The sequence below is a fragment of the Crocodylus siamensis genome, chromosome 11 (genome assembly GCF_052110815.1).
Source record: "Crocodylus siamensis isolate JL-2025a chromosome 11, ASM5211081v1, whole genome shotgun sequence".
In the NCBI taxonomy this organism is placed as follows: Eukaryota; Metazoa; Chordata; order Crocodylia; family Crocodylidae; genus Crocodylus; species Crocodylus siamensis.
In genome coordinates, this window is record NC_143405.1 from 36,351,790 (window position 1) to 36,364,693 (window position 12,904).

Below are 12,904 nucleotides of genomic sequence, written 5' to 3' on the forward strand. Positions count from 1 at the left end.
TAAAATTAACCATGGAGCTGACCAGTAAAAGTATTCTTTGAGGAAGCTTCGGGAGACAGGGAGAGGTAAAAGACAATGAACATCCATTTTTAGTTTGAGAACCAGAAAATTTCAATTCCAAAAGATGCTACAGATGTGTGAGAGGCAGATCTCTCTCACTTTAAGTTATCTAGTAGACCTTAATGAGAAGAGCAGACTAAATTATGTTAATGAAAAATAGCTGCACTGTAAATGTCCACAGCAATTCGCTGGTCTTGCAATGAAAATGAGCTCTATTTGCTTAGAAAACTGAGGTTGGCAGATGTTCTACAATGGCCTTTAATAAAAAAAACTTCATTTTCCTTTTTATAATGGCAGCAAGTTGTTAGAAGTAGATGATATTCAGTAAATAGAATGTTTATTCTGTACGTAGTTGGTTGATATCTTTGATAGGAACTTACTAGTGAAACCCTATCACTTTTCTTCATCAAGTTTATAACAAAAGAAAATTTGTGGCTTAGTTACTGCCAAAAATCACACCCCCCTTTTTAAAGTCATCTAGTTATATATGGAAAATATAAATAAGTAGATTATGATTCCCCTTCAAAACATTTTTGGAAGAAGGTGATATCCTGTGAAAGACAAGTAAATTTGGTAACTTCTGGAGCATCATTTTTGCATTCCAAAGGTGTCTATGCACATGGGTAGCAAAGAATGAGCATATAAACTCCAAGCCTCTACCTGCCTCAGAGATTATTTGTTCTTTTAAAAAATTACGGTAAAAAAAAAACTGGCAGGGAGGGAGGGAGGGGAGTGGAAGGGAGAAGGCGGGGGGGCAAGGTGGCAGCACACTACTGCTGCCGGGCCCTGCCAACAGCTGGGAAGGAGGGGAATGGGGTGGAGGCAGGTGAATGCAGACCACACAGACCCAAAGTGTGGGAGTGGGGGGGAGCGGCACAGGACCCGAAGCAGGGGGGTGGGACCTCTATCCTGCCCCCTCGCCCTTCATTCCTGTCAAAACCATTCTGCCCCGTTGTGGTCTTTCTTAGTTCTTTACAACAGAAAAATTGCTCTATTTTTTTCTGTAGGCAAAAAACAAGTGAAAATGAAGAGCTGGCATTTTCTGAGGGATGCCTAGAGTTGAATGAGGGGTGCTGAGTCAAAAATGTTTGAGAACCACTTTTCTAAGAAGACAGAGGATGTATAAATTTAACCTCAAGTCTTACCATTGTTTCTCTGGCATGTGAGCAACACCTCAGTCTTTTACAGGTTAAGAGAGAACATGTTATCTGTATTACCGATATTCTATTTTACATCCATCTTTGCAGTTTAAATTGTAATATATAACTTTGGATACAATGGTATGATTTTGATTAAATAAATTCTGTCATCTATTTTTTAGGCATTTCAAATGCACTGCATAGCATATGTATTTACATACCTTTTTATACAGTCATTCATGTTAAATTTATTTTCAAGTTTATAAAAAAGGTTTAACACATTTTTGAAGTTGCATTTTTAAAGCTCTCATTTTTCTCCTTTACTACTTCACAATGGTTTAGAGATTATAAATCAAGATTTTTAAAAATTAAACCAATTTTCTGTCTACTATACAGGGTGATAAAAAAGTCAGGACCCATGGGCATTATAACATTTATTCTAGTAAATGTTCAAACTGACTACCATTAACTTCAACACATTTCTCAATTCTGTTTTGAAATGATGCTAGGGCTTTTCTTTCATTAATTTGTGGCATTTTTCACCTAAAAATGACAAAAGAAAATCAATATGTTATAATGTCTATGGGTCCTGGCTTTTGGGCCATCATGTATATCAGAGCCTCCAAAACAAATTTTTGTTAAAATAATTCATGATAGGATTAGAGGAAAGCAAATACAAAGAATATTTTGTTTAAAAATGTGTTTCAAAATCTGCTTTTTAACCTATTATCCAATTGCTAATCTACAGCCCCGAAGAGGGGGTTGGGGGGGAAGGGGGGGGAAACAGGCCTGGCCCCAAAGCAGCAGGGGTGAGGGGGGAGAGAGCAGACCTGTTTGCCCCTGCCCCCGACTGGATGAGAAGCGAGGGCGGAGCCAGGACCGGACAAAGGACTCTGCCCCCACCCATGATGGCAGGGAGTGCACCACTGCCACCACTGGCCCCTGACAAAAGCCAGGACAGAGGGGGAGGGAAGGCACAGTGATGGTACCCCACTGCCGATGCTGGGCCCTGCCAACAGCTGGGAGGAAGGGAAGCGGAGAGGAGGCAGGTGAACCTGGGCCAGGTAGACACAGAGCACGGGGGTGGAGGGAATGGGCCTGGACCCCAGGGTAGGGGATGGGGGAGCAAGGCCAGACCCAAAGCATGGCAGAGGAGCCAGAAACAGGCCTCTGTCCCGGCCACCCCCTCAATCATTCTTGATGGGCAATTGGCTAGTGAACATATAAACTCTAAGTCTCTATCTGCCTGAGAGATTATTTGTTCTTTTAAAAAGTTATGGTAATTATAACTGGGATGTTTCAATTTCACAGAAGATTTTTCCAGCAATTGTACATCAGTTATGCGGATGCAAGTTAAAACAATTGAAAACATTAAATGAAGAAAAGGATACTATTTGATTTCATGTCTCTGTGGATGATATTCTTTGCATGTAAATAGCTGTGAAAATAAAAAGTACTTCTAAAATTTCTAAATTTGAACATGTATTCATACTATATAGGCAAGTTAAAATTAATATAAATAAAAGCACAAGAATTATAAAATTACCCTGAATTAATTATAAAATAACAATGGCAAATATTTCAAGGTCATAATTCTATTTGTGTTAAAATCAAAAACTAGATGCTGTACACCCTTAATAATGCACATTAGTTTTAGTTTTAACTTCACCTGTCCATAATTAAGATTAAAGTGACAGAATACCTATGATTTCTGTAGATTTTTCATAAAGAGATTTATGATTATCTTCCATTTTGCTGTTTAGGCAGTACCAGTGAAAATTTTTCCTTCAATAGGAAGAAACATTATAGGAATTGTCATTACCCTTCCCTATGGGTCTTTTTATCCTGAAACAGTCACAAAAAGTAAAGGGAATCCATCATGAAAGTAAAATCAGTGCTGCCTATTATTGTATTAATCTATGTTTAATTATGATTAGATTCCTTAAGAATTTATACCTGCAAAACTTATATGAATTTAAACTTGCTTTGACAAATTAAGATCAAAACTTCCATCTTCTCCTTCGGAAAGCAAATCAAACAACTGTGTACTTCTCTAATTCCAAGCTAACTAGAAGTCTGCAAACTGATATCCTCTAAAAGGACATCTTGCCACTACCATCCCATCTCACATGTAAAAACAAAGCACTGGACTCTACAGCATTTTTTTCTGCATAACTTTTTAAAACTTACTTAAACAAAGGTATTTTAGGTGTTTTGAAATATTAAATAGGTATCACCCACAATGTCATTTGAAAGCCCCTTGATAACATTATCTTTTTTAATGATTTATAACAGATGGTGGCGTATGAACATCATTTTCAAACCCCATGAGTTTTAAGGGCAGTGAATTCTCTACATTAGTTTTTCCTAAAGATGATCAAGGGATCAGACTAGATCAAACTGCCAATCCTACTCACTCCATTCCTTGTGCCGTCTGTCGGGCAATTTCAATACGCTGGAACATTTCGAATTTGGTCTCTTGAACATGAATATGTTTATACAGACTGCTTCCTTCACACCACTGCGTAACAATAGCCAGATTATCTTTCGTCATGTAGCCCATGAATAACAAAATATTTACGTGTCGTGTTTTCCTAATGGAAAAAAAAAAAGAAATGAATGACTATCTTCTATTTTTTAAATTCCCTGAAGTATGTATTCTTGGCTATGGAGACACTGTGAAAGTTCCCAATCAAAACTATACCCTCTTCCCTCAAAACTATTTATGAAATATACACGTGTTAAAGGGTTCTTTTTAAATCGTTAACAAAACATAACATAATTACCTGTTACTAATTAAGAGAAAAAGCATGCCTTCTAAAGTTTGTGGTTTTTTCCACTTGGTTTTACATTTGATGCAAGAACATTTTCAGAGCCCAAATAAATACAATTATTACTTAATACAATCATCCTAATGCTACAGGTTTCCTTTGTTTTACGTGGTTTCTGTATGCGCCAATTTTCTCTTATGCAATGACCCTTTTAATACCAAAAAATTGTTATATGCGAGGTAAATTCACTCTTATGCTATCAGCATGGTGGAAGCCCACAGTCAGCATTGTGGGAACAGCACGCAACAAAACCTAGTTTCCTGTGCGGATCTGTGTTCCTTGCTTGTCATCTGTGACACGTGTTTCTGTAGTTGCTATCCCCATTATGATAGCATGCCCTGTGTGTACTGTCTGCTGTTAGCGAGTACCAAAATTGTCTTGTAAAAAAGTGGTAGAAACGTTTTTAAGGGTCAGTACAGTGGAGGTCTTGGAAAGTATCCTTATTTGTTACATTGCAAAATAGGTTCTCTTATGCGAATTTAAGTTATGCACTGTTTTCCAGGAACGCATATACAGCATAAAGTGAGGGAAACCTATACTAAGAAATGTATTACTCCAGTATGTTTAATTTATAACCTAAATAATTCACAAAGGTGATAACAGTTGTTATCTCATGCACTAACTGGCTCTTAATTGTAGGATTCAACTTCATTACAATGGACTGTCCAAAGTTGTTGGGCAGGAAACAGACAGCAATTAAAAGCACAGAGGTTCAGAAGTGCACTAAACTGTTAAAAACACATAAATCATGACTAAGCAGAGAAGTAACACACCTTAAGCTTAATGCATTCTTTCTAGCATTGATGATGATCTTATCTAAAGAAAGTGTTACTGAAATACTCCAGAGCAAGGTAAATTTAAAGTATGTCAGTCACTACTACAGAGCAGGGATGGGCACCTTATGGCCCACAATCCAGCCAATGGATGTGGGGCTTTAGCAGCATTCAGCAGTGGGACAAGTGGCAATGGGAGGGGTGCTCTCACCATGCTGCTGCACGAACAGACTACCACACAGGGTGTTCTACCTGGGCCACCATGGGGACAGGGGCAGCAGCAGGCAGGTTTTAATGCCTCAGCCACCCACTTCTGCCTCAGAGTGAGTCATTCTGGTCTATGGACAGAAAATGTTGTCTACCCTATCAAATAATAGCAATTTTTCCTGATAAAAAAAGTGAGATGGCATAATGTTGCAAAATGTTATCTGTCAGCTCACCTTAATACAGCCACTTCATTTCTGAAGGCCTGAAACTGTTCTGGGGTTGGATCTACAACCTTTAATATCTTCACTGCTACATCCCCTGCAAATACATTTACCACAAGTTACCAACAACGAAATAGTTCTTAAAAAAAAATAATAAAAATCATTGCATCTACAATGACATGCCCTGAAATTTTTGGACAACACCACATCTTTAATAACCTGTATAGAAGAAAACATTTCTGGAGACTAAATAAATTCTTGAGCTGCAATTCATTTGGCTGAGATGGGGTCATAAAACCCAAACTAGAAGAGTTAGTCTTTTAAATAGTTAAAGAATGTGTTCTATTCATTTACTGACTAGCTAGTAAATGGCCCCAAAAGTCATATGCATGCTATTTCATACAAGTTGCAGAACAAGTAACTGAAGTCTAAAAGGTAGGGATGCACGGACAAAGATTTTTTTGGCTGATACCAATGGCCAATTATTAACCAGCCATATCGGCCAATACTGATCCGCTAGCTGATATGCAGCCTGGCAGCTTAGAGAACAGCTCCCTGCTGGTAAGTCTGTGGAAGGGAAAGGGTGTGGGGGGGAAAGCAGATCAAGGACCCCATGGTGAGGGAGGGAGTGGGGCAGGGCAAGCGCTGCCCAGCCAGGGAAGTGAATGCAACCCCAGGAGTGGGACAGAGCCATGGACAACTCGTCTGGAGGTATAGGCAGGGTGAGGAGAGAGGGTGGCTCCCTGCCACTGTGTATAACCCCCCAGGGAGGTATGTGGGGCATGTGCCCCCCAGATTTGTGCACAGGGTGAAGGTGGGTTACCTGCTGCAGGCTCAAGGACAGGAGCTGTGCCAGCCTCTTCCCAGCAGGGGGATGGGTTGGGGCATCGCTGGGAGGGACGGCTACTGAGTGGGCTATAATTACCCCAAAATTCCTTACAACCCCTCCCTCCCAGTGCCGCTGCCTGCCCCAAACACAACTCCAGGCCAGCCCAGACCCCCCACACCAGGAAAAGGCTGGCTCAGCCCCTGGTCCCAAGGCCACAGCAGGAAACTTGCCCTCACGCTGTGCACAAATTCAGGGAGTCACATGCCCCCTATGCCTCTCCTGGGGTGCACACAGAAATGAGGAGCTGCACTCCCTCCACACACCCCTCCTGCACCCCTCCGAATAAACACTGAAAATAAATCTCACATCTAGAGGACACCAGCAGAAACTATGATAAAGATTAAATTAAAGTTTGTAGACAAAGAAAATTTAGTATTGTATCTACTGTTTAACTATTGTTTCTACTCTTTAACTATTAACTGTTTGATACATCACATAATAGCTAGGGATCTCCAGAACTTGCACTGGAAAGATGTGGTGGGTTGTCTTCTTTAATCTTGGTGCTTTAAATATGCTGTGGTTTTCACTTCCCCACCATCAGGTGCAGGCAGCGAGCGTAGGGGGTAGGAGGGCAAGCGGAGGAAAACTCAAAGATAAAGCAGCTGCACACTTCCAGTGCAAATTCCAGGTCTATAATGATAACATATGACCTGAAAAGCTAATGAATTAAATCTCAACAAAAACCTGTTTTGAATTTGAGAACATACCCCCAAAGAAACTTAAATTCACCACACTGCACCATATCAAATGTTTTACTGATATCTATCACATTCTTTATGAATAAAAATGATTAGTTTTTATCTTGGTCTGTCACAGTGCACTTTGGTAAAGTCATTTTGCATTTTATGAAATCTTCTGTTTACCTTCATCTCTAGCTGTTCTTTCACTAAGTTATAAATAATGAGATTTAAGTCTTTAGTAAATTTTTAAAGACTTAACTCTTCTTTCATAGGGTGCATCCCATTCTCTGGTGGCTCCTACAGATACATAATGTCTTAGAGTAAAATTAATTCCTTCCGAAGGATTAAGTTTCTGAACTAAATCAAAATACATTCAGGTTTCCTCACCTTTCCAATATCAGCAAGAAAAGAAAAAAAAAATTAAGTTGAAAGTTAGGATTTATTTTCAAAGCAAATATGCCTGCAGGGAATTCTTAATACTCAACAAAAATAGACATATAATGATGAAATGAACAACAACAAAAAAAGAAGGGAACAAAACCAGGAAAACTGCTGAGAGAATGATGGACCTAGCAAGTGGTAATAAACATGTAGCTATTTTTAGGCACATAGGATTAAAGCAAGCAGCCAGTTAGCATTAGAGCAGAGTCAGCTGCCCTGCTACAGTTAAGAAAATTAAGAAGGCCGTTCCAAGTTGCACATTTATTCTGATGGCCCTAAAATTCATGTGCCTTATGGGATCACAGGGTATTCCCGTTTCAAATCTGGGTTCATCCAAGTCAGAGATGTCTAACGTACAGCTTTCTCTTCTCCCTGGAGTGGGGCTGGGACAGAGGGGGCAGGGAAAGAGGGGGTGTGGTAAATCTTTCCTAAACATTAACTGGCTCTACCAAGGTTTTGAGTACATCTGGGGATTAAACCACAAACATCTCATTGTGCCCAAAATGCTCTGTCAGTGAAGTAATTCCAGCTAGCTCACAGTACCCACTGAGAAAGCATAAATCAACAACAACAAAAAACAGGCTCTCTAGATAGTTGCAAACCTAATGCTCTAAACCACAAAATAGATTATGCAGCACAAAGTTGTTTTTAGCTTGCCAGGCTTTACATTACCTAGGTGGCTCATGGGACCATTAGAAGCCAGTGGAGTTGACCAGCTAGCACACGGCAGTTGGTATGTGAGTCCTTTCCAAAAAAAAAATCAAAACAAAGGAAAGCATCTTGCTACAGTCTGCTTCTGTAAAAGGGTTTTTTAATTATTATTCTGCGAAAACTACTGCGGCACAATCCAAAATTAAGGCACCCCAACTACTATCAAATAAGCTATAATGCCCACAAGCACCACAGAATGCCGTGCCAGCAATCAAAACATCCTCAATTTTCATCCCTAAAAAGCTTATAGATGTAAGCTTTCTACTCAATTCAGAGTAGAAAGCACCATTTTCTCATTTACTCACTTAAGCACCACAGATCTCCTGTTGTTTATTCTGCAGCTGGAATTAGGTTCACAACACATACAGATGCTGTATTTATTAAGGGTGTGCGAAGCTTTGGTTGCCGATTTGATTCAGAGAAGATTCAGCTAGATTCAGAGGCCAAATCACTGACTCTGAATCAAATCAGGAGAACAAAAAAACCCCTCCAAATCAATTCATAAAAGATTCAGAGATCTGGAAGGCAGCCTTTCAGGGGAACAGAAACCGAGAAGAGGGAGCAGGAACAGGGGGGAAAAGCCTGACATCTCTAGCTGACTGGTGACTGTGATCTTTCCCCAAGTCCCCTTCCAATCACTGTGCTCGGGGGGGGGAGGGACACGGAAAAACATAGAAACAGAATGTAAGCCTGTCTGCAGCCTCTCCGTCACTTTTGTGAGCTGTTTCTGCCTGAGCAACAGTGTCTGAAAGGTACTACTGGACTGGCTTGGCTTCCTAGTCAGTCTCCTGCTAGTTTCTGTTCTTGGAAAGGACTGGATACAGCTTACTAATTAGAATCTCTCTACTTATCCATATCCAAACCATTTTTTCAACTTATTCTTCCCCCCAAAATCTCATTTTTGTTCTCGTTATTTCCAACCCCCACACACACTTTAAAAGAAAGCTGTTTTCCACAGCAGTGTGATCCATCACTGTGCAGGAAAGCATATATATTACACACTCACACACACACACAGTACACAGAGAAAAAGAGATATTAATATTATTAATTACACACACACACACAGAAGAAGTGATCGTACTAGTCAGACACATACAGTAATCAGAAAAGTAGTAAATATTAGTTACACACAAACACAGAAGAGATATTACAGCTGCACATGCACACAGACATTTTCCAGCACAGGAAAAATTAATATGAAGTGTGCTGGAAAGGCAGGTACCAGGTCTTCTGGCAGGGGAGGGAGAGGGGCTAAAGGGAGTAGGGGGAGAGCTGCAACTTCCCCCCCATCTCCCCCAAACAGGTCTCCTTCTCCAGAAAGCATCTTGGAAGACGCTGAGGTTGTGGAGGTAAATGGCTCAGCTGAGTCAGCTCCTGTTGCTGTGCCTCAGCCAGCTGAGAAGGGGGATAAGGCAGGATCCCCACCCTCAACCCAGAAGCAGGGGAGTAGTGTAGTGTGGGATCATTTTGAGGTGGCAGATGATCCCAAGTATGCTATCTGCCAGCACTGCCAAAGGCAGATCACCCAGGCCAAGGAGGTGAAACACTTCACCTCCATGGTGATGCTGCTGCATCTCAGGAGGCAGCACCCCCTTGCCTTTGCTCCTCCTGAGCCTGGCACCAGTAGGAGTGTGCCCAAAAAGAAGTCCCTGTCTTGCTCCAAAGCCCCCATTCCCATGAAGCAGAGGCAGGCCACTCTGGACCAGTGGGGGAAGCCACAGATAAAGAGGGGCACATTGCAAGGGCAAGCAAAGCCACACAGAACATGGTGGAGATGCTTGCTCTGGATGGCCAGCCCTTCTCCTTAGTTGAGTGGCCAGGGTTCAGGTGGCTCATGGCACTCATGGCCCCATCATACCAAGTGCCTGCGCGCACCACCTTTAGCAAGACGGTGGTGCCCTCCCTGTATGAGGCGTGCAGCAAGTACTTGAGAAAGAAGCTGCACAAGGCAGGGCCGCAGGTAGCCTTCCACTTCACCTCAGACATCTGGAGCAGCTGGGGTGGAGATCATGCCTACCTCTTCCTCACAGGGCACTGGTGTGATCAGTCAGGCAGTCGGTGGGCCCTCCTACAAGCAGAGGTGATGGATGAGTCCCACATGGCAAAGGAGATCATGGTGGCCATAAACCGCATGGTACAGGGGTGGCTTGTTGGGAAGGAAGAGCTCACCCGTGGGTTCATGGCCACCAACAACGGGGCCAATATGGTCAAGCCAGTTCATGATGCCAACTTTGTTGGCATCCGCTGTATGGCACACATGCTGCACCTCACAGTCAGGGATGCCTGGGACAGGGACAGGGTTGCTGGTGATGGCACTGTCACTACCACCCAACTGATTTCAAAATGCAGGAAGGTGGCAGGCTACTTCCACCGAAGCATCAAGGAGGGCAAGATACTGCAAGACAAACAGAGAGCTAAACATCCCACAGCACAAAAACATGCAGGATGTGGAGACTTGGTGGAACTCCACCAACCTGATGCTGGAAAAGCTGGTGGAGCAACAGAAGGCCACCCATGAAATGGCCTTGCTTGGGGAGATTGGGATCAGGAGCCCCCTTAACAGAGCTGAGTGGGACATCATCTCCCAGATCTTCATGGTCCTCAAGCCATTCCTCGAGGCCACCAAGACCCTCAAAACTGGCAAAGCCCTCCTTAGCCAGGTGATTCCTGTAGTCAAGGAGCTTGAGAACCAAATGGAGAAGTTCCAGGGGCTCAATGTTCCTGGCTGGGGCAAGCTGCTTTCACTAGAGGTGCAGGCACTGGTGAAGCGGCTGAAGGAGGGCATCAAAAAACAGCTGGATCCCTTGCAGTCAAGTACGGCCCATGTGCTGGTGGGCACATGCGACCTGAAGGTAAAGGGGAGCATGTGCAGCACCAAAACCCTCCACCGTTGGATGGAGGTGCTGGTGAAAGAGTCAGGGAGGCAGAAGGGCAGAGACAAGGAGCTGTGGAAGAGGGGGATCCACTTCCCTGTGCCAGCACTCCCAGCACCACCCCCAGCCAGTCTCCTCCATGCCAGCCACTGCCAATGTGGGCCAAAGGCATGGCTTCAATGCTGGGGTCAGACGCACAAGACCCCAGCCTTGGGCAGACAGGAAGCCACTGAAGCCTTGGAGCTATTCTCACCGAGGATGTGGAGCCACTGGACTGTGACCCCTTGGCCTACTGGGCACCCTGCAGCCAGGTGTGGCAGGATCTGGCCAGGGTTGCCTGGGAACACATGTCCTGTCCACCAACCAGAGTTCTGAGCAAGAGGGTATTCAGCATTGCTGGAGATGTTGTGACGCTTCATCGCATCTCCTTGGATCCTAGTTTGGTGGAGCAGCTGGGTTCCTCAAGCTGGTGTTCCTCAAGGTGAACCTCCCGCTGCTGGGGTCCCCCAAACTTCACCTGGAGACCTCCTCACTCCGTCCACACCTGTTTCCATTTTTTTTTAAACCATTTAATGCTCCACTCTCAGAGCAGGAGGGGGCACTCAATGCATCACCAAACAACAGAAGAAAAACATGTTCCTTCTGAGCTCCTGTGCCAGGACAAACTTGGAGGTATGGACTGGAAAAATGGGAAATCGGCTAAAAACGAATCTGAATTGAATACTTGCCACTTCACACAGGCCTAGTATCAGCACTGATAAAAGGAAAATTGACATTAAATTGGCAATTAGCCTTTTTTTCGGCTGATGTGGCCAATAATGTCACCGCTAAATGCCACGTGCGTGAATGCAGCTGCACATATGCACGCAGCTAGGAATGCAGTCCAGCAGCTTGGACAGCAGCATTTGGCTGGTAAATCTGTGGGGAGGAAGGGGCAGGGGGAGGAGAGGGGCATGGAAGGGACAGACCGAAGCCCCCACAGTGAGGAAGAAAATGGGGCAGGACCAGGGGCCCACCCAGGGTGGGGCAGGGCACAGGACAAAGCCATAGGCATCTCATTCAGGGGGCACAGAGTATGAGACCACACAGGGTGAGGGCAGGCTGCCCAATGCAGGCTTGGAGCCAGGGGCTGTGCTGGCCTCTTCCTGGCAGGGTGGCTGTGCTAGGGCTGCACTTGGGGCAGGCAGGGCAGTCTGTGACAGCACGGGGTGGCTACCCCATACCCTCCCAGTGCTGCTGCACCCCAACCTACCTCAAGCACAGCCTTGGCCCAGCCACCCCACCAGGAAATGCCACACAGACCCTGGCTGAGCCCGCAATGGGCAGTGGGCAGCCTGCCATCACCCCACACACAAATCCAGGGGACACATGCCCTCCATGCCCCCCCAGGGTATCTACAGCAGCTCTGTCCTGTGTCCTGCCCCACCCCACCTGGGCAGCACCTGCCCCTGCCCCACTCCCTCCCTGACAGTGGGGGCCTGAATCTACTTCCCGTAATGCCCCTTCCCTCCCCCCCACAGACTTAGACACTGCTCTCAACCTGCTGGGCTGCATAGCGGCCATCAGATCTGTATCATCCAATATGGCTGGTTAATAATTGGTATCAGTATAGTCTATAAAATCTTTATCAGTGTACTCCTATTAGTGAAACCCCAAAAGTAGGACAAAAATCAACTAAACCACTTTTGACTTCACAAAAACATGACAGATAGTCAGCAAAATAGGATAGCATCCAACTGGAAAACTTCAGGTACATCTGATTTTACCTTTAATTACAAAAACTCTTTTCTTCAGCTGTTACTTCAATATTCATATGGGGCATATCTACATGTGCACTTTAATGCATATTAAAGCATTTTAATGTGCATTAAAGCATCACAAAAAAAAGTGCTCTTCGGGAAATGTGCAAGAAGTTTAAAAATTATATACTTTTTTGCCCAGTATTTCATTTACTTTCTATATTTCACTTCCTTTGGACAATGAGAAAATAGTTTAATTGCTTAATTAAATGACATGGCTCACATGGTTTAGCTATATTTACAAATTGAGGTGTAAAATAAGCAGGAAATATTTTCC

At 43.7% G+C, this 12,904-nt stretch overlaps 1 protein-coding gene across 4 annotated transcripts in view; it reads right to left on the reverse strand.

Annotated features, from left to right (window-relative positions):
* Nucleotides 1-12,904, reverse strand: part of RAF1 (Raf-1 proto-oncogene, serine/threonine kinase) — a 153,203-nt gene that overhangs the window by 14,758 nt on the left and 125,541 nt on the right. For all 4 annotated transcript variants that reach the window (XM_090021115.1, XM_090021114.1, XM_090021113.1 and 1 more), the window contains 3 exons: nt 5,244-5,328; nt 3,617-3,793; nt 2,591-2,637 (listed from right to left, as the gene is read on the reverse strand). In XM_090021115.1, the coding sequence (XP_089877241.1) occupies nt 2,591-2,637; nt 3,617-3,793; nt 5,244-5,328 (309 nt within the window). The remainder of the gene's footprint in view (nt 1-2,590; nt 2,638-3,616; nt 3,794-5,243; nt 5,329-12,904) is intronic.